The following is a 19,236-nucleotide window of genomic DNA, read 5'->3' as shown; positions in this document are numbered from 1 at the left end:
TGTTGTCTGATAAATGTGGTGATACCAGCTAATAGGAGAAAGTGAGGACTGCAGATGCTGGAGATCAGAGCTGAAAATGTGTTGCTGGAAAAGCGCAGCAGGTCAGGCAGCATCCAAGGAGCAGGAGAATCAACGTTTCAGGCATGAGCCCTTCCTGAAGAAGATGCCCGAAACATCGATTCTCCTGTTCCTTGGATGCTGCCTGACCTGCTGCGCTTTTCCAGCAACATATTTTCAGCTCTGATACCAGCTAATATTAGTTTGGAAAGCCTAAATGTTGCAGCATGGGCTTAAATCATAGAACTGGTTATTCTCATAACGATACTAGCAATATTTAAAAATAACAAACAGAGAAAATTCATATCATATTGCAAAACTTAACCTCACACATTTTTACAATTTTCATAGATTATTGAATTGACAGGCATCTCACTGATCAAATACCTTTGAGGGGTTCCTGTGTTACCAGTGGCACAATGTGGACCTTTCCACGCAAAACTAAAAATGAGGAGATGAGGAGAACTTTTTTTTCTTTCAGTGAATTGTGTGACTTTGGAACTCTCTGCTTCAGAAGGCATTAGAGTGCGATTGTTGAATATTTTCAGGACAGAGACAGATAGGTTTTTGTCAGGCAGGGGATTCAAGGGTTCTCAAGGTGATGGGAATGTAGAATTTGTAACAGCAACAGATCATCCACTTACTCATTGAATGGTGGTGCATAGTCAAGGAGCTGAATGTTTTGGCTTCTATGTCATACGTTCATAACATTTTTGTGGAAGTGTTTGAGGCTGCAGAGCTTTGTCCATCATCCCTACCTCCTTGGGCTGTAATTCAGGTAACAGTGTTCCTGATGCAAAATAAAAAAAAACAAATTCCTGTCTTTGGAAATCCAAGCTGTGAATCTGAAATGATGACTCACTCAATTGAGTCAGTAGAGTGTCCAGTATGCTTTGTCCCACTTGGTGTACCAGTCATCCGCTATCAATCCAATGATGATTGGCTGGGAATGATGGAACTCCCTGCTTGGGGAAGCACTCCTTCAAACGTAGCTAATGTAAAATTAGTACCTGCTTTCAATTCTAGACTGTTTCTTCTTGCAATGGCAAGTTACTGGGTAATTTGGCAGCATTCGTCAAGATGACTATATTGTGATGTTTCAGAATAGTAATTTGGTTTTCTTTAGTTTTTTTTATAATTTTAATTTATTAATTTAGTTTTATTATCTCCCACTGGGAGCACAGGGAATTGTAATGATTTCTACCTTAATATTCAAGTTTTAAATGTTGCTGTTGTAGCAGTAAAATTCAAGATGCAAACTTTTCTTGATTCCAACTGTAGAAAATTATGGTTTAAGTGGCAGTTGGTTGTCAAGATTCTTAGAATACATTTTATCTTAACAAAGCACAAAACAAAGGGGAAATCATAGAAGAATATTTATACTCAAGCCAATGTTTTCATTAATAATAATGTATATTGGAGTAAAATATACTTTTTTTTTCTACTTCTTATAAGTGCTGTGGAATTTGATCCAAAATGATTGAGATAAAGTGATTATATTTGTAGGAAGGGACCTATTCTCTACAAATAAAACGCATACAATTTTTGAATTATGCTAAAGCTTGGGGAGACATTAGCTCATGCTTTCTTCAAGGTCAATCAGAGTTGACTTATCAACCGTGCAGAACCCTGCTCTCTTGTGGCAGAAATTATTGTGACCATTTGAAATTTGGCATTCTTGCATTTGTCCTGATGAGTACATGATGAAAAGCTTCAGCAACATGCCAATATCAAGTATATTCATGGCTGGGTTAGATTTTGTTTTCATTCAACAAGAGAGTCAAGGTTATGGAAAGCATTCAGGAAAGGGGAATCAAAGTGCAATCTCGTCCACCATGATCTTATGGCAGAGGAGGCTTGAGTGGCCAACTAATCTACTCCTGCTCCTAGCTGTTGTGCTGTTGTAGTTCTCTTTTCAGCCACATTCAATATTTAAAGTTTACAGTTTTGTAAGTCATGCCTGGTAACCACCTTGTTACAAACATCATTTTATCTGCTACTATAGGCACTAACTGTTGGGAGGAACTAAAATCAGTTCTCTGGAAGAAGCTTAAAAATCTCGAACAAGTGAAACATGTGATGGAAACAGTCAAACTGCTGTTCAAATGCAATGCTAAGGTAGGTAGTCAAATAATGTAGTGTCAAATTCACAGGCAGGAATAAGGAACACTTTTTAAAAATCATATTAAGGCATTTAGTTATTTGTTAAAGATATAAAGATGCTAGTGATATAATGTTACAGAGTAACATGGAATGTTTCAATATATGCCCAAAGATGTGCAGGCCAGTGAATTGGCCATGCTAAATTGCCCATATTGTTAGGTGCATTAGTCAGAGGGAAATGGATCTGGGTGGGTTACTCTTTGGAGGGTCGGTGTGGACTTGTTGGGCCAAAGGGCCTGTTTCTAAACTGTAGGAAATCTCATCTAATCTCCCAAATATGTTCATATTTAACATTTGTCAGAAGCTGAGCTCCTAAATTCTTTCGTACAGAAAAGTGGTGAGTGGGAGAAAGATGCTTGATAAAGAAATAGGATTAATCAGTGGATAAATAGGCAACTCTTGTCATGTATGTTCTGATATTTATTTATTCATGAAACGTGGATGCTGCTGGCTAAGTCAGCTTTTATTATTCACCCTAATTACCCTGGGGAAAATGATGCTATGCTGGTATGGTGGAATTTGAGTTGGAATCGGCCACAGAGCCAAATGGGTTGGAGAAGAGGAGGAGTTCCTGCAGATCTTAAAAATTGGACCTTATTATAATTTTTTGGACTTGATTCCCACCTGCCAATCAGCCAAGTTGGTAATTCTGTCATTTGTGGTAAGGCCAAGCCTGCAGCAAGAGGTCACAGCCAAAGAGCCTTGGGGATGAACTACAACAAGCATTAGGAGGAGGCGGTTGATAGTGCTGGATCAGTGAAGAAGTGCAGGAGGGGAAAGAGAAACACTGTGATCAAGGGGGAGAGAGGCAGGCATTGAACAGGGGCCAGGTGAAGACACTAATTAGAGTGAGATACTCGGATGTCCTGGTATTAGCCAATGTAAAAATGGTAGCAATCTTTGATTCCTCCATGACCTTCTCTCAACTACTGTTAGACTAGTGGATTATAATCACAGCCTAAATCTGAGGTTATCCAATTAATCAATTTCATAAGTTAAATGAAAAGAAACTATCTGGGCTTTTTTTTTTCTCATAAATTGCCACAAATGTGATTGCTTTCCTATAATTTCAATGTGAATCATTTCAATTTGCAACTATGGTAAGTCTTCAGTTTAAGTCAAGCTTGGCTTAGAGAAAAGATTTGCTAGAGTTTGCAGCTACACATTATAATGGCATGACAGCAATAGCAAAAACAATTACTTTTATGTAGGGACTTTAGCGTAATGAAACATTCCAAGATGCTATTGTGAAACAAAGTATAGTACTGAATCATATAAGGAGGTATTAAATCAGATGTCCCAAAGGGACATTGGTCAAAAAGATGTGTCCTGACAGAAGGGAAGTGAAGCAGTGTGGAGAAGATATTCCTGAGCTTCAATTGGTTTATAGAGCTGGCTTCAACACTCACCCTGTGCAAAATTGAGAGAGTCAGGAAGGCAAATAGCTCTCCATCTCATGCCTGCACACGCAAATAAACAGCCCCTCTCTTCATCCAGCTTCCAAGATCAGTCCTGAACAGGGGACAATTATTTCCCTCTTGTTTCCCTCAAGGTTTCAGAATCATATTACGCCATTATCAGTACCTGCTGAACACTTTTCATCATGAAGATTGATCCCTGAAGTCTGCAAGTTCACCAAAATGTACTAGGAATCATTTTCATTTCATTTCAATAAACTCACACAAGATAGGCAGCACTGTATTTCGACAACATAGCAATTCCAAATTACTTCTCAGATTGTATAGACCATTTTAATAATGTATTTAATGTAGTCATTCAAAAGTATCTTCAACAAGGTGTAACAAAAGATTTAAATAATCTGCCCTTTGAAGTATTGCCCTTGACATTTTCCTCTGTGTTTGTTCTTGTGGATTCAGGATTGTCAAGAATGGTGGGAGAGCAACAAATATAACAACAACTTGCTTTTCATAACATCTGTAACAGAGTAAAAGTAAGGAGTTAAAATATAATTTGCCACTGAATCACATAGGAGATAGATTATCAAACATTTGGTCAAATAGAAAGGGTTTAAGAGTGTTAAAACAGGAAAGAAAGGAACAGTGGTTTAGGGGAGGAATTTGAGAGCTTAGTGCCTAGGAGGCTGAAGGTACAGCCATCAGTGGTACAACTATTAAAATCATAGATACAGAATTGGAGGAGCATACTTATTACAGGATTGAAGGACTGGAGGAAGTTGAGGATTTTTAATATTCATGCATTTCTTAATGCAGAATCATTATAGGCCGGTGACTATAAGGGTATTTGGTAAATGAAACATTGTGAATTCAGACACAGGCAACAATGTTTGAATGTGCACAAGTTTATGAAAGGTGAGAAAATGGGAAGCTGTTCAAGAATGCATTGGAATGTTCAAATCTAAAGATAACAAAGTTATAGGAGATGAAGACTTCAGTAGCAGATGACCTGAAGCAGACTGGAGTCAGATAATGTTATGGAGATGAAAGTAGGTAGTCGTAGGAATGGCATAGACATGCAGTCAGATGCTCATCTCAGAAACATTTTTAATTATTAGTTCATTGGTGAAAGCGATGAAAAGTTACAAAAATGACCTCAACTAAGGAAAAGCATTTATTGTAAAAGCATTTGAATGTATCTTTAGCACAATAGAAGGTGACAATCAAAGACTGCAATCCCAGCCAAACTAGTCAATGGAATATAGTAACAAGCAGCAGTCTTAGTTTCCCATTGATGGAACATGTTTATAATTCCAAATCCTACAATTCTCATATTTTGCTGAAATTACTCGAAGGCAAGTCCCTAAAAGAAACAGAAATGACTAAATTAGGAACTGTATAAGAAAGTGTAAGTGGCTAAGTCTAAATATCCCAATGCTTCTTTTTATGCCTCATTAGACATTTTGTTCCAGCGATGTCAGCAATCAAACAGCAAAAAGCAAAGGGCAGTCTCAAAGTTGTTGCTGTTCTTTAAGTCTTTTCTTTCAAAATCCTGACTTGGCTGATGTGACCTTTAAAGTACAAGGTATGGAGTTCATTGCTAACTGTTCAGCCTCTTTCAAAGTTATTATTCATGTCTCATTAATACTGTCAACATCAGTTCACAATATGAGAGAAATTCTCCAAATCAGTGTTTACATTCAATGAAACTCCAAGTAGTTCAACTAAGTTTCTTGAAGCACCTTAGGTTACCAGTTTGCCAGTAACAAGTTGGAAATACAGTGAAGCAGTTGCAAATTCCAGTTATGTAATTGTGGCCAGTATTTCTGTGAGGAGAAAATAAGAATTGTTTTATTTCATTGAGGAAAGTGAGTGTCTTTGTTTTTGTGAAAAGGAATTGTAAAACAATGGGAGAGTTTCTAAAGATGCATGAAGATAGGCTTGGAAGTGTCCTGTCAGGGAAAAAGAGGGGAACCACATTAGTAAATGTCCCTCTTCCTGGGGTAAGACATAACAGGTTTGGCTGCCCAATCCACTGGGACAGGCGTTTGAATAGTCCAATAAAGATCCAATCTATAGGTCATTCTGTGGTAATACCAGCGGTGATATTTCCCATTACTGGAACTGCACGCCTTCCCCCTGCCATTTGCAATGGCTAACAACTAATTCAGCTGACAGGACTGAGAGGGCCATTAGAACTTGAGACTCCATGCACCAGTGATGACACTGTGAAGGGGAAAGGCTGTGACTATTCTCTCACTGTTCCTGTATAGGGATTTCCTTTTCAGTCCAATCTCTCAAATCTCTTTATTTCAACAAGTTTATACTGACGATTGATGGAACTTTCATGTAGAGGCACCCTCGCGCTCACTAGACAAAAGACAATAGGTGCAGGAGTAGGCCATTCAGCCCTTCGAGCCTGCACCGCCATTCAATATAATCATGGCTGATCATTCCTAATCAGTATCCTGTTCCTGCCTTATCTCCATAACCCTTGATTCCACTATCTTTGAGAGCTCTATCCAACTCCTTCTTAAATGAATCCAGAGAGTGGGCCTCCACTGCCCTCTGGGGCAGAGCATTCCACACAGCCGCCACTCTCTGGGTGAAGAAGTTTCTCCTGAGCTCTGTCCTAAATGGTCTACCCCGTATTTTTAAGCTGTGTCCTCTGGTTCGGCACTCACCCATCAGTGGAAATATGTTTCCTACTGCCAGAGTGTCCAATCCTTTCATAATCTTATACGAATCAGATCCCCTCTCAATCTTCGAAACTCAAGGGTATACAAGCCCAGTCGCTTTAGTCTTTCAGTGTAAGGTAATCCTGCCATTCCAGGAATTGACCTCGTGAACCTACGCTGCACTCCCTCAATAGCCAGAATGTCTTTTCTCAAGTTTGGAGACCATAACTGCACGCAGTACTCCAGGTGTGGTCTCACCAGGGCCCTGTACAGCTGCAGCAGCACCTCTTTGCTTCTATACTCAATTCCTCTTGTTATGAAGGCCAGCATGCTATTAGCCTTCTTCACTACCTGCTGTACCTGCATGCTTACCTTCATTGACTGGTGTACAAGAACACCCAGATCTCTCTGTACTGCCCCTTTACATAAATTGATTCCATTGAGGTAGTAGTCTGCCTTCCTGTTCTTGCTACCAAAGTGGATAACCATACATTTATCCACATTAAACTGCATCTGCCCACTCACCTAACTTGTCCAGGTCACCCTGTAATCTCCTAACATCCTCATCACTTTTCACCCTGCCACCCAGCTTTGTATCATTAGCATTTGCTAATGTTATTGCTGATACCATCTTCTATATCATTAACATATATTGTAAAAAGCTGTGGTCCCAGCACGGATCCCTGCGGTACCCCGCTGGTCACTGCCTGCCATTCCGAAATGGAGCCGTTTATCACTACCCTTTGTTTCCTATTCGCCAACCAATTTTCAATCCAATCTAGTACTTTGCCCCCAATACCATGCACCCTAATTTTACTCACTAACCTCCTGTGTGGGACTTTATCAAAAGCTTTCTGAAAGTCCAGGTACACTACATCTACTGGATTTCCCTCGTCCAACTTCATAGTTACATCCTCAAAAAATTCAAGAAGATTAGTCAAGCATGATTTCCCCTTCATAAATCCATGCTGATTCTGTCCTATCCTGTTACTACTATCCAGATGTGCAGTAATTTCATCCTTTATAATAGACTCCAGCATCTTTCCCACCACTGAGGTCAGACTAACTGGTCTATAATTACCTGCTTTCTCTCGCCCACCTTTCTTAAAAAGTGGTATAACATTAGCCACCCTCCAGTCCTCAGGAACCGACCCCGAATCTATTGAATTCTGGAAAATAATCACCAACGCATCCACGATTTCCCGAGCCACCTCCTTCAGAACCCTGGGATGCAGACCATCAGGCTCCGGAGACTTATCAACCTTCAGACCTAACAGCCTCTCCAACACCAAATCCTGGCAAATATAAATTCCCTTAAGTTCAGATCCTTCAGCCACTGCTACCTCAGGGAGATTGCTTGTGTCTTCCCAAGTGAACACAGATCTGAAGTACCCATTTAATTCCTCTGCCATTTCTTTGTTCCTAGTAATATATTCCCCTGTTTCTGTCTTCAAGGGCCCAATTTTTGTCCAAACCATTTTTTTGCCTTGCACATACCTAAAAAAGCTTTTACTATCCTCCTTAATATTCTTGGCCAGTTTACCTTCGTACTTCATTTTTCCTCTGCGTATTTCCTTCTTAGTAATCCTCTGTTGCTCTTTAAAAGCTTCCCAGTCCTCAGTTTTCCCACTTATCTTAGCTATATTATACTTTTTCTCTTTTAACTTTATATGTTTCTTTAATTCCCTCGTCAGCCACGGCCGCCCATGCCTCCTCCTGGGATCTTTCTTCCTTTTAGGAATGAACTGATCCTGCAACTTCTGCATTATACACAGAAATATCCGCCATTGTTCCTCCACGGTCATCCCTGCTAAGGTATTGCACCATTGAACTTTGGCCAGCTCCTCCCTCATAGCTCCATAATTCCCTTTATTCAACAGAAGTACTGTCACTTCCGACTGTACCCTCTCCCTCTCAAATTGCAGATTGAAGCTTATTGTATTATGGTCACTACTTCCCAATGGCTCCTTCACTTCGAGGTCTCTGACCAATTCTGGTTCATTACACAATACCAAATCCAGAATTGCCTTCTCCCTGGTCGGCTCCAGCACCAGCTGCTCTAAGAATCCATCTCTGAGGCACTCCACAAAGTCTCTTTCTTGTGGCCCAATACCATCCTGATTCTCCCAGTCTACCTGCATGTTAAAATCCCCCATAACAACTGTAGTGACATCTTTGCGACAGGCCAATTTCAGCTCCTGATTTAACTTACATCCGACATCCAGACTACTGTTTGGGGGCCTGTAGATGACTCCCAAGAGGGTTTTTTTACCCTGGTATTTCGAAGCTCTATCCACACTGACGCTACATCTCCTGACTCTAGGTCCCCCCGCGCAAGGGACTGAATATCGTCCCTTACCAACAAGGCCACCCCACCCTCTCTGCCCGTCAGTCTGTCCTTACGATAACACGTGTATCCTTGAATATTCATTTCCCAGGCCCTGTCCACTTGAAGCCACGTCTCAGTTATCCCCACAATATCGTATCTGCCAATTTCCAAAAGAGCCTCAAGCTCGTCCATCTTATGTTTAATGCTTCGTGCATTCATGTATAGTATTTTTAATTTGTTACTGCTCTCACCCTTCCCATCAATCCTTATTTCACTCAACCTTACAGCATGATGCCTTTCCGAGTTTTCTGCCTCATTAATACAGTTGTCTGTCTTGACTTCTCTTGTTCTAACTTTCCCTTCAATTTCCTTTTTAAACATCCAGCTTGTCCCGTTCCCCCCCGCTATTTAGTTTAAATGTAGTGGTGTTGCAGTAGAAAACCTGCCAGCCAGAATACTGGTCCCTAACCTATTAAGGTGCAAGCCGTCTCTCTTGTAGAATTTATGTTTACCACAAAATATACCCCAGTGATCCAAGAACTTAAATCCTTGCTTCCTTCACCAGTTCCCCAACCACACGTTCAAGTCCATTATCTCCCTGTTTCTGGCCACACTAGCCCGAGGAACTGGAAGCAAACCAGAGATAACCACCTTGGACGTCCTGCTTTTCAGCCTTCTTCCTAGTTCTCCGAAGTCTCGCTGTAGTATGTTCCTCCTCTTCTTCCCGACATCATTTGTGCCGACATGTACCACCACCTCTGGCTCTTCACCCTCATCCTTGAGGATTTCCTGCACTCTGTCCGCGATGTCTTTCACTCTAGCACCAGGAAAGCAACACACCATCCTTAAATCCCGTCTGCTGCCACAAAAGCCCCGGTCAGTTCCTCTCACGATGGAGTCCCCTATTACCACGGCTCTGTGCGATGTCCGACTCTTCCGCTCTGCCTCTGTGGCAACTTTTGATTGACAAACTTGGCCGCCTTGCGAACTGGCAGTGTCATCAGTCTCTGCTTCCAAAAGCTTCAACTTGTTCCTGACAGGTACTTCTCGCGGGGTCTCTTGCACCTGTCTCCACTCCGCCTTCCTCATCATCTGCCCTCTTCTGCTCTCTTCTGGCATGATTGGTGTAATAACATCGCTGAAGGTCTTGTCCAGAAAGATCTCGTTTTCTCGGATGAGCCTAAGGTCTTCGAGTTCTTTCGTCAGCGCTGCAATATGCTCGGTCAATTGCTGAATGTGCACACACTTCCCACACATATACGAGCCAGACACACCAGAGTCGTTGACCTCCCACATCAAGCACGTAGTGCACTGAACCAGCTGGGCAGTCATGTCTTCACCCTCTTCAACTATGGTGTAATCACTTCACTCAACCTCCTTGTCAAAGAGTCCTGAGCTGAAGCCTCACTCTTCGATCTAAACTTCCTTAGACCCTCTTTTTGTGGCACGTCTGTGGACTCTTAATTAAGGTTAGAGGAGGAGGGAGGGAGGGAGACCCTACTTTGTAGGACCTGGGGTTTAGAACACACCCACTCTAATAGTAATCACTTACCTTCCCGACCGGCTTTGCGCTCCGTCTGAACTTCCGCCCAGCTCCCGCCGCTCTCTGTTGCGAAAAGACCGTTGGCGTCGAGGTAAGTTCTTTATATAGTAATCACTTACCTTCCCGACCGGCTTTGCGCTCCGCCTGAACTTCCGCCCAGCTCCCGCCGCTCTCTGTTGCGAAAAGGAGTCTGCATCAACTGTGTCCACCTTTCCTCATGGCTGCCAGTCTGACATTGCTGGATTGAACGTACAGCTTTCTTAATGATATGTCAATTTAGGAGGTCACTTCCCAGAGTGCTATGTTGGCAGGGATATCGCCAACATGCACAGACTTCAGACACGCCAATGGGCCTGACATTGTGATCACAATGCCTGTCGGGAAAAACCAACCTCATTTATCACCACTCGTGAACAATAAATTTACGCCTTGCTCTCATTAATATTTGTAAACTATATGGATTATAGTGGCTGATTGAAAGGACAAAAACATTTAATTCCTTGCACTGAGTTATTCTTTATTGGAGTTATTTCTCATTTATCTTGGAGATATTAGTAATGAGTTAGACATGAGTTTGTGTGTTGATGGTAGGTGTTGGTGGGAGTCCAGTGTAATTATGGTCCTTTGTTCATTATTTTATGATGGTGGAAGCTAGAGCCGTTTGTAGCTGCATTCTGTAGTTTGGTTGCATCAGTCCACAAATCCACACACCTGTAACTTTACACCTTTCAACATTTTTGTGGGCGGCACGGTGGCAAGCACTGCTGCCTCATAGCGTCAGAGACCCAGATTCAATTCCCGCTTCAGGTGACTGACTGTGTGGAGTTTGCACTCTCCCCGTGCCTGCGTGGGTTTCCTCCGGGTGCTCCGGTTTCCTCCTACAGTCCAAAAATATGCAGGTTAGGTGAATTGGCCATGCTAAATTGCCCGTATTGTTAGGCGAAGGGGTGGATGTGGAGGAATGGGTCTGGGTGGGTGGCGGGTCGATGTGGACTTGTTGGGCCGAAGGGCCTGTTTCCACACTGGAAGTAAACTAATCTAATCTAATTTGTAAATGACACTTCTTCAGCAACACACATCATTACAATTCTTGATAAGACTCCAAAAATAGAAGTCAGTTTTCAAATGCCAAGGGTTAATGGCATTTCATTTAAGTCTATATTGTTTATTCCCCACTTGGAATTCGAATAGACGGCTGTTGATGAATGAGCAGTTGGTTCATTCTCGGTCTTGGTTAACACCAGTCTCATTGGGCTGCTGAGATTCTGTTTTTAATCCTCTTTGAGAGTTACCTCATATCAATTCAGAGCATTCACTGACACCTTTTCTTTTCTGGCACTTCCTTTTTTGTTTTGAAAATATATAGCCATATCTTTTTCAGTTCTCTGCCTAAAGGCAGGTCCACTCCAACTTGGCTAGGACAAGGAGGTAGGTACCAGATCTACACCAGCTGGAAAAAGGAATCAACTTCCAGATGGAACCACTGATCTGAACCACACTACACTGCACTGCCCCCATCTCCCTGCTTCCCAAGGAATCCAAGTTGCTCTTGCAGTAAGCATCTCACAATTTAGAGCAATGGATAATAATGGTAGACCTTTCAAGTTTCTTTCTATCACTTGGATTATCAGGAAGCTCTCCTGCGTTTGCTACCTGCCACTGGCATATTTGTAAGGATTTAGGTAGATAATGAGCAAACCTTCCTTAGCCATCAGATCCTGGAGAGGAACTTATACCTGGGATTCTGGGATACAGGGGTACTCTCCATTGCACATGCTACATACACTTGAGTTTAACCTCACTATAAAGTACTTTATCTCACATTTCTAACTGAAATACATTTGTAGCCAAGAACATCACCTATCTAAAGTGATTAAATTCAGAGAAAGAATACCACTCTGAGGTTGTGCCTTTATTTTTATAAAAGCAGCTTAGAGTATGAAGTATGCTAGAAGGTCTTTCTTGCAAATGCAATTTGTTCAAGCTAATCTTGCTCAGAGGAAATTATTTTAAAAATTGTTGGGTTAATTTGCAGTTCTGATGATGCTACGGTTCCTTTATCTTTATTCAAGATACAAAAGAATAATTTGTTTCATCTGAACCATTAGTTCTGAATGAGTTCACATTCTTTTCTGTCTCTATCTCTCTTAAGGTGCATCTATCTATGCTCATAGAGCAGTATTGGTAGCTCGCTGTGAGGTAATGGCAGCAATGTTTAGTGGATACTATGCTGAAACAACAGCATGTCAGATTCCTATTCAAGGTGTTTCCAAAGAAACCTTTCTCTCTTTCTTGGAGTATCTGTACACTGATACCTGCTGCACAGGTAAGGAATCAATTCTGCAGAGGTGGGGAAAGTGTACTTATATAAAAAGAAATTTTAATAAAGATCTTGCAGATCAGCTGTCTAAAAATGTGATAGACTGAGTTCCTGCATGTTACTAATGTAATGTAAACTCGATCAACTTTGGGCAGTACAAAGACACTGAAAAAAGGCTAAGAGCCTTCCAGGTTCAAACCACCCTACTTCTCAGTTACAACAACAACAACAACAATTTTAATTCTGTAAAAAGCTTGTCAGTGGTCTCAATTGTCCTAACAGCAAGTCAGTGTTACCTAGGAAAATTTCATAACTTATTTCTTTTCTGGTAATCAATGATACTTTATGATTTCGAAATGCCGGTGTTGGACTGGGGTGGACAAAGTTAAAAATCACACAATGCCAGGTTATAGTTCAACAGGTTTATTTGGAAGCACTAGCTTTCGGAGTGCTGCTCCTTCATCAAGTGGTTGTGGCTTTATGTAGTGAGAGCAACATTTCCACAGGACTGCTTGGAGACCAGGGATTATTTAAGAGTCACAAGTTCACAAACTCACATCTTCAACTTTGGATTGCTTGAGTCCAGAGATTTTCTGACACCCACTTCAATAGAAAATGCACCATCAGAGCCAGTTTTCACCATGGGCTAGTGAGAATGGGATCTCGAGAAGGAGATCAGTAATGGGGGATGGTGGCACTGTGTGCAGAAACAGGCTGGTTAAAGGCACATTTCAGTTCTTCAAGACATTGCTGCAGCTGTTTGCTTATGTATTAGGGCCTCTAGGCTCACCTTCATATACATTTACATCCTCAATTCCCATATCACCTCCATACCAACTCATACCACCACCAAACCAACTCATGTCACCAACAACCAAGGGCATCACTAAGAGCACAAACCACAGTATAGTCTTGCTACCCACAAACTTCTCCTGTACTAGCAAAAATGGGGACACAGAACAGAAATCTTAGAATCAAATCATATCCATTATTTTAAAGTGCATCTGCTTGGATATAGTTGGAGGCGTCAAAATCAATGCATAGAGGCAAGGGCCTCTATTTCCATGCCTCTGTCAATGCAGAAAGGATCAAACAAAGTAGGCACAAGCAGCATTGACAGTACTCCTGGCTGTATTCATGTTGCAAGGTGAAAGAATAGGCCTGAGGCTGGAAAGGATATGAGGCAGAAATCCCATCCATCTCTATGCAACAGTCTAAAGTGAGACCTTTCAGAATTTTCACTTCCATAATCCAGCCAAATGTGAAGATGCAGGAGACGGGACAGAAGCTCAGGAACCTTTTGAAAGACAGGTTTGACCATCTTTAGGGGCGTAAAGGTAGCAAGGAGGCAGGTGGTCATGGAGACAGGTTTGGACAAGAAGGCAAAGTGGCAGTGGGTCAGCTCCATAGGCTGCAGTCCCAGATAATGGTCTACTTGACAAGCCAGGTGTCAGATTGAAACCTGACTTGATAGATTGTATTTTGTTTTATGTTTGGGTTTAATGAGGTGATCTTTCTCTGAAACACAAACATGCAATTCTGCAGATTCAGTTTTAACAATAAAACAAGGGTTTATCACTCAAAACAAATGAAGAATAAAATAGAATAAACCAATTTTTTTATATAAAGCACAAGTTTAAAAATGTCAAATCGCATGATTAAATACAATCTCATTTATTCTGACAACACTCCTTTCCAGTATTCACAAAAGGACGGAATTCCCTTCTCTATCACATCTTTAGGGTTTAACTTAACAGGCTTTTTATTTCTGGTCCTGACAATCTGATAGTCTCTTCCTTGAGTCTTCATAAAACTGAGTCTGAGATTTCTCAGCTTCAAGTAAGCCCTTCAAGTTTTAGCCAACCATTTCTGGGCTAGAATTTTCAAACAAACTCTTTATACTTGGGAGTTTCTTAACTGGTTCATAACTGTTTCTTAACAAGTCTAAACTATCTCCTTCTTTGGACGCAATTGTCACACAGTGCAGCTGCAACCAAGGCTCCCATAAACCTGACCAACCCAAAAACAGCTTTCTTCAAGCTATGGGTATATCCCTTAAGACAAAAAAATCCATTCTGGAACCTTCTGACTGAAGACTGTTTGTTTAGTTTGGCTGTTTGTAAAAACTCTCTCAATGAAAACAATATCCCATTACTCTCCAGGAAGACTTTACTCATGCAATATTTTAAAAGAATAACCACTGATGCAAAAACAATTAGAAAGTTAATCATGACACCCATTCATACTTACACACAGACTAAATCACTCAGACTACTAATTCAAATTCCAAACTCAAACTTTAATTTTAAATATATATATATATATTTATATATGTATATTTATAAAAATAAGTAAATCACACAGCTTACATCACACACACAGAAATTTGAACAGGCATCAACTTTGATGGGATGTACCTTAAGGGCCTAGGAAGTTTATGTGCTGAGAACTGAGGCTTATGCCTGTTTGCTGGAACTCACAAGTGATCATCACAACTCATCAGAGATGTGGCAGCTAAGTCAGGTCATTTAGCAAATTTGCCATCTGTCACAAAGTGGGCTTTTCATCCAGAAAACCTCACTTTCTAGCAGCTTTGTGACAGATGCCAGATTACAACATTGGAAATAGCTCTATCTCCCAATTTCTGCTTCAGTTATGAAAATCCAGACCATAGAGACTTCAGCGCAGAAGGCGGCCATTTGGCCAGTAAATCCATGCTGGCTGAATGAGTCCCAATCAGTCCCATTTAGCGAGTCCCATTTGCTGACTCTTATCACTATAGCCCTTGAAGCTTACTTCCTTAAGGGCCACCCTCACTTTCCTTTTGAAAACATTCATCGCACCCCTTTCCACTATCCTCATGCATGTCAAATTCTCATATGTAAAAACGTTTATACTTCTACATGCTCCCCCCATCACTTGTTCAAGACCGTATACCTGTATCTATATCCCTGAGTCCTTACATCAACAGGGGACAGTTGTTTTCTTTGCCTATTCTACCTAAGCCTGTCATAATCCTGCATATAACAATCCAATTTCTATTCAATATCCTTTGCTCTAAAGAGAGCAACACCAGCTTCATGGTGATGGGAGCAGGAACAGTCTACCAAGCAGCGAGGCAAAAGTGAGGACTGCAGATGCTGGAAAACCAGAGCTTAGATCAGAGTGGGCTGGAAAAGCACAGCAGGTCAGGCAGCATCCGAGGAGCAGGAAAATCGCGTTTCGGGCAAAAGCCCTTCATCAGGAAGAGCTATGAGGCAGCGAGAGCAGGCAGCCCAGAGCAGTGGCTAGGTGAGGTTGAGCCCTTGTGAGGTATGAGAGCCTGGCATGGCCAGGTGCTTATGGATTGTGGTGTTGAACTGTTAACTGTTTCTTTGTTTTTCGACTTTTTTGTAGCAAGGACTGTAATGTTTAATTTTTTTTAACTTTTTGTTTCACTATTTTGTACCAAGCAACTTTTGAACTTAAGATGGTGCCATAAGTGGCGACTTATAAACTTTACACTGCACTCATGTGAGTACATGTGACAAACCTAATTCATTTCAATTATATTTGTAGCTGAAGTCCCTCATCTCTGGAAACCCTTTAGTTAAATCTCTCCAGCATTGTCTCATGGACCTTCACTTATATTATTGGACTCGGCCTAACTAGAAATTATAAAGGATAAGCATAACTTCCAATATTTTTCACTCAATACCCCCTCTAGTCATAGACCCCAATTCCATATGTTTTGCCTATGTATTTCTCTGCCCTCTCACTTCCAAAGATCTAAACATGTAAATTCCTCTGTTCTTCCACTCCTGCAATTTTTTTTTTAGAATTGTGCCAGTGAAACTGCATTATGTCTTGGCAGAAGAATATCAGCAGAATATGTTATCTGTAGTAAATTTCATCCACCACTTGCTTATCCATTCTGCTGGCCTATCTATGTCCTGCTTCATTTGATTGATAACATCCTCACTGCCTGCCACACATCCATTTTTGGTATAATGGCAAATTTCAAAATGTTACTCTGAATTCCAATATTCAAGTCATTTGTATTTGTCAAAATAAAGCAATGGTCCTAGCTCTGATCTTTGGGAAACTCCCTGTCTATTGGCTGGTTGAAGAACGACCAGCATGGCTCATTCCTTTCAGTCTGCAAGCCAACTTGTTATGCAAATTGACACTGACTCTCCTATTCCATGGTAACCAGTTTTATTAACAAGCCTTATACGTGCAAGCATTCTCATTGATACAGGTAAAGTTGCCATAGCCATATCACACAACAGGACTGCTCTGTCATCAAACAGAGATTTTAAGTCAGAGAATGGCTTAAGGATCACCACATCTCAGAGAAGGGGAGAGGTTGAGAAGGAGAATTCTTCATGGTAATCTCACTGATACAAAGCACTAATCAAACGATATAGTCTTACCTGCAGCTCTAAACATGTATTATCCTATTCATCCCTAACAGGACCCATTTCAACCCTTACTACCTGCTTATTATTACATACTGGTATGAGTTGGTTTGGGTTTCTCATTTAACTGCTATGCGATTCTAATATACTTGTTTTGCCTTTTGTAAATTTTTCTTTACTTCCCCTCTCAACCTATTGTGTGGTACTTAGCCTGGTTCTTGCTTGAAAAAAAAATCAGCTGACTTGAGTCATACACTCTCTTCTTTGCCTTCCAAAATATTCTGCCTCTATTTTGACATCCAGAACCTTGGCTTTGCTTCCCTTCTTCAAATATTCCAGATGACCTTACATTGGAAATTTCAGGAAAGACCCCATATAGCGAATGGGGCTATGCTCCTGGCCATAAGACCTCATGAAGACCTCGTGTGGGCCTTACTTGGGTCTGTGCTGGCAACCTGGAACTGGCATCACTGTGTGCTCTCTAGTGAAGGCAAGCATTTGCATGGACTTGTTAAGGTGTGGGTAGCCTGCCACTTTTACTCTGTCTCAAAAAGTCTCCCAAGGACAATTATTAGCAACTTGCAGAATATATGATCTGAATGTAATTATTAGAATTGCAGATTTGTGCATTTTCAATGTTAAAAAGAGACTTTTATATCAAAAATATTATTGAAGGTGAGCAAAGTGGCACTAATTTGTTTCAAATCAACATCCTTTCTTTGGTGACTTTTATTTTTGACGAAGGGCATAGAATTAGTTTGTGAGAAAAATGTCATGAAATCAATTAATACACAAAGGAATTCTCACTCTATTTTTGGAATTTTAATGATTTCTAAACTTAGATATTAAGAGAGACAAATTGTAAAACCAGTTTTGCATTTATTTCTGTGACTTAGTAACTGACCCTTAATTAACATTGTCAAAGAACTATGCTTGATAAAAGTACCAAGAGAATGAAGAATATCTTGAACGATATCATTTTAATACTGTGATTATTTGGAACAAAATGTTAATTTGTCTAAACTTCTGTTTTCTAGCCAGCATTCTGCAAGCCATGGCTCTGTTAATATGTGCTGAAATGTATCAAATACACAGACTGCAGCAGATATGCGAATCATACATTGTCACACAGTTACAGAGCATGCCCAGTAGACAACTTGTATCGACCAACCTTAACATTGTAAACTTATATAGCAAAGCCAAGGTAAGCCAATACTCATAAAATTGAAATACTTCTCCACCATTTATAGCGCATTATAGACCATTTAAAAATTAAATGTTGAAGTCATTCTTCAAAAATATGATTTGATCTCACAGAAACCTATGACTTTTGCCACCTTGATTAAAGCAGTACATCCATTGGTTCCAAAGAAAGTCATATTGGACTTGAAATGTCAACTGTTTCTTTCTTCACAGATACTGCCAAACCTGCTGAGTTTCTCCAGCTCTTTGTTCTTGTTTCAGATTTCCAGCATCCACAGCATGTTGCTTTCTGCTTTGCTTCTTCAGTTAGACAATAGGCAAAATAGTTAGAAAATGTGTTCTGAACTGTGTTTCAAAATAAGCCAAGTATTTATAATGAGGCTGGTGATGACATATAAGATAGTATCATGATATCAAATTATAATATGGTGTATTTTTGATTCAAAAGTAATTTTAATGCTGATGACCTTAAATGTCCATTAATTTACTTTAAACAACATAAATTGGGAATTTGGTGCTGACAGAATTTACCAGGCAATTTAGAATAAAGGGGTAGAAATTGGACAGGGATACAAAACAGACAATATTGCACACGTAGCTCAAAGTTCCTTATTGCTTCACTGGTTTTGGCTTTGATTTACCCAAGTGGGATCCTTTAAATTAGCCTTCCACTAGTTAAATCTGTTCATGGGATTTAGACATCAATGGCTACTCCAGCATTTATTACCCATTCCTAATTACTCTGTGGAAAGTGGTGGTGATGGTGAGCCTCGCTATGGTTGTGGGGGTGGGGTGGGTGGAAGTTGGGGGCGGGGCAGGGAGTGTGGATGTTGTCAAGAAGGGATCTCCAGCTTTTGACCCAATGACCCAGGAACAGTGGTATACTTCCAGGTTAGGGCAGTACACTAATGATTTTGACAGTTATTCCGTACAAATATTAAAACAGAAAGCAACTCTGATCAGAGCATTGCCCTGAGAAAGAAATGTAGCAAATGGCTGTTTTGCTGTATTGAACCAGAACAATGCATACTTGTGTAGCTTTCAGTATGCACAAGTGTATTACACTGAGTCTGACTGACAATTATTAAAAAATTAATCAGTGGAATTCTTCACAAACTCAGCATTTCT

The 19,236-nt window shown here is 40.6% G+C and overlaps 1 protein-coding gene across 4 annotated transcripts in view; it reads left to right on the top strand.

Annotated features, from left to right (window-relative positions):
* Positions 1-19,236, top strand: part of rhobtb3 (Rho related BTB domain containing 3) — a 137,675-nt gene that overhangs the window by 114,794 nt on the left and 3,645 nt on the right. For 3 of the 4 annotated variants that reach the window (XM_043709644.2, XM_087999070.1, XM_087999075.1), the window contains exons 7-10: positions 2,063-2,175; positions 5,094-5,220; positions 12,338-12,511; positions 17,943-18,109. In XM_043709644.2, coding sequence (XP_043565579.2) covers positions 2,063-2,175; positions 5,094-5,220; positions 12,338-12,511; positions 17,943-18,109 — 581 coding nt within the window. The remainder of the gene's footprint in view (positions 1-2,062; positions 2,176-5,093; positions 5,221-12,337; positions 12,512-17,942; positions 18,110-19,236) is intronic. The other variant, XM_087999080.1, reaches the window with a different exon arrangement.

The sequence above is a fragment of the Chiloscyllium plagiosum genome, unplaced genomic scaffold (assembly GCF_037043375.1).
Source record: "Chiloscyllium plagiosum isolate Xiang-an unplaced genomic scaffold, Cpla_swu_hap1 HiC_scaffold_2, whole genome shotgun sequence".
NCBI classification, from domain to species: Eukaryota; Metazoa; Chordata; class Chondrichthyes; order Orectolobiformes; family Hemiscylliidae; genus Chiloscyllium; species Chiloscyllium plagiosum.
Note: the sequence above shows the minus strand (reverse complement) of the source record. Positions and strands in the feature narration are given on the sequence as shown.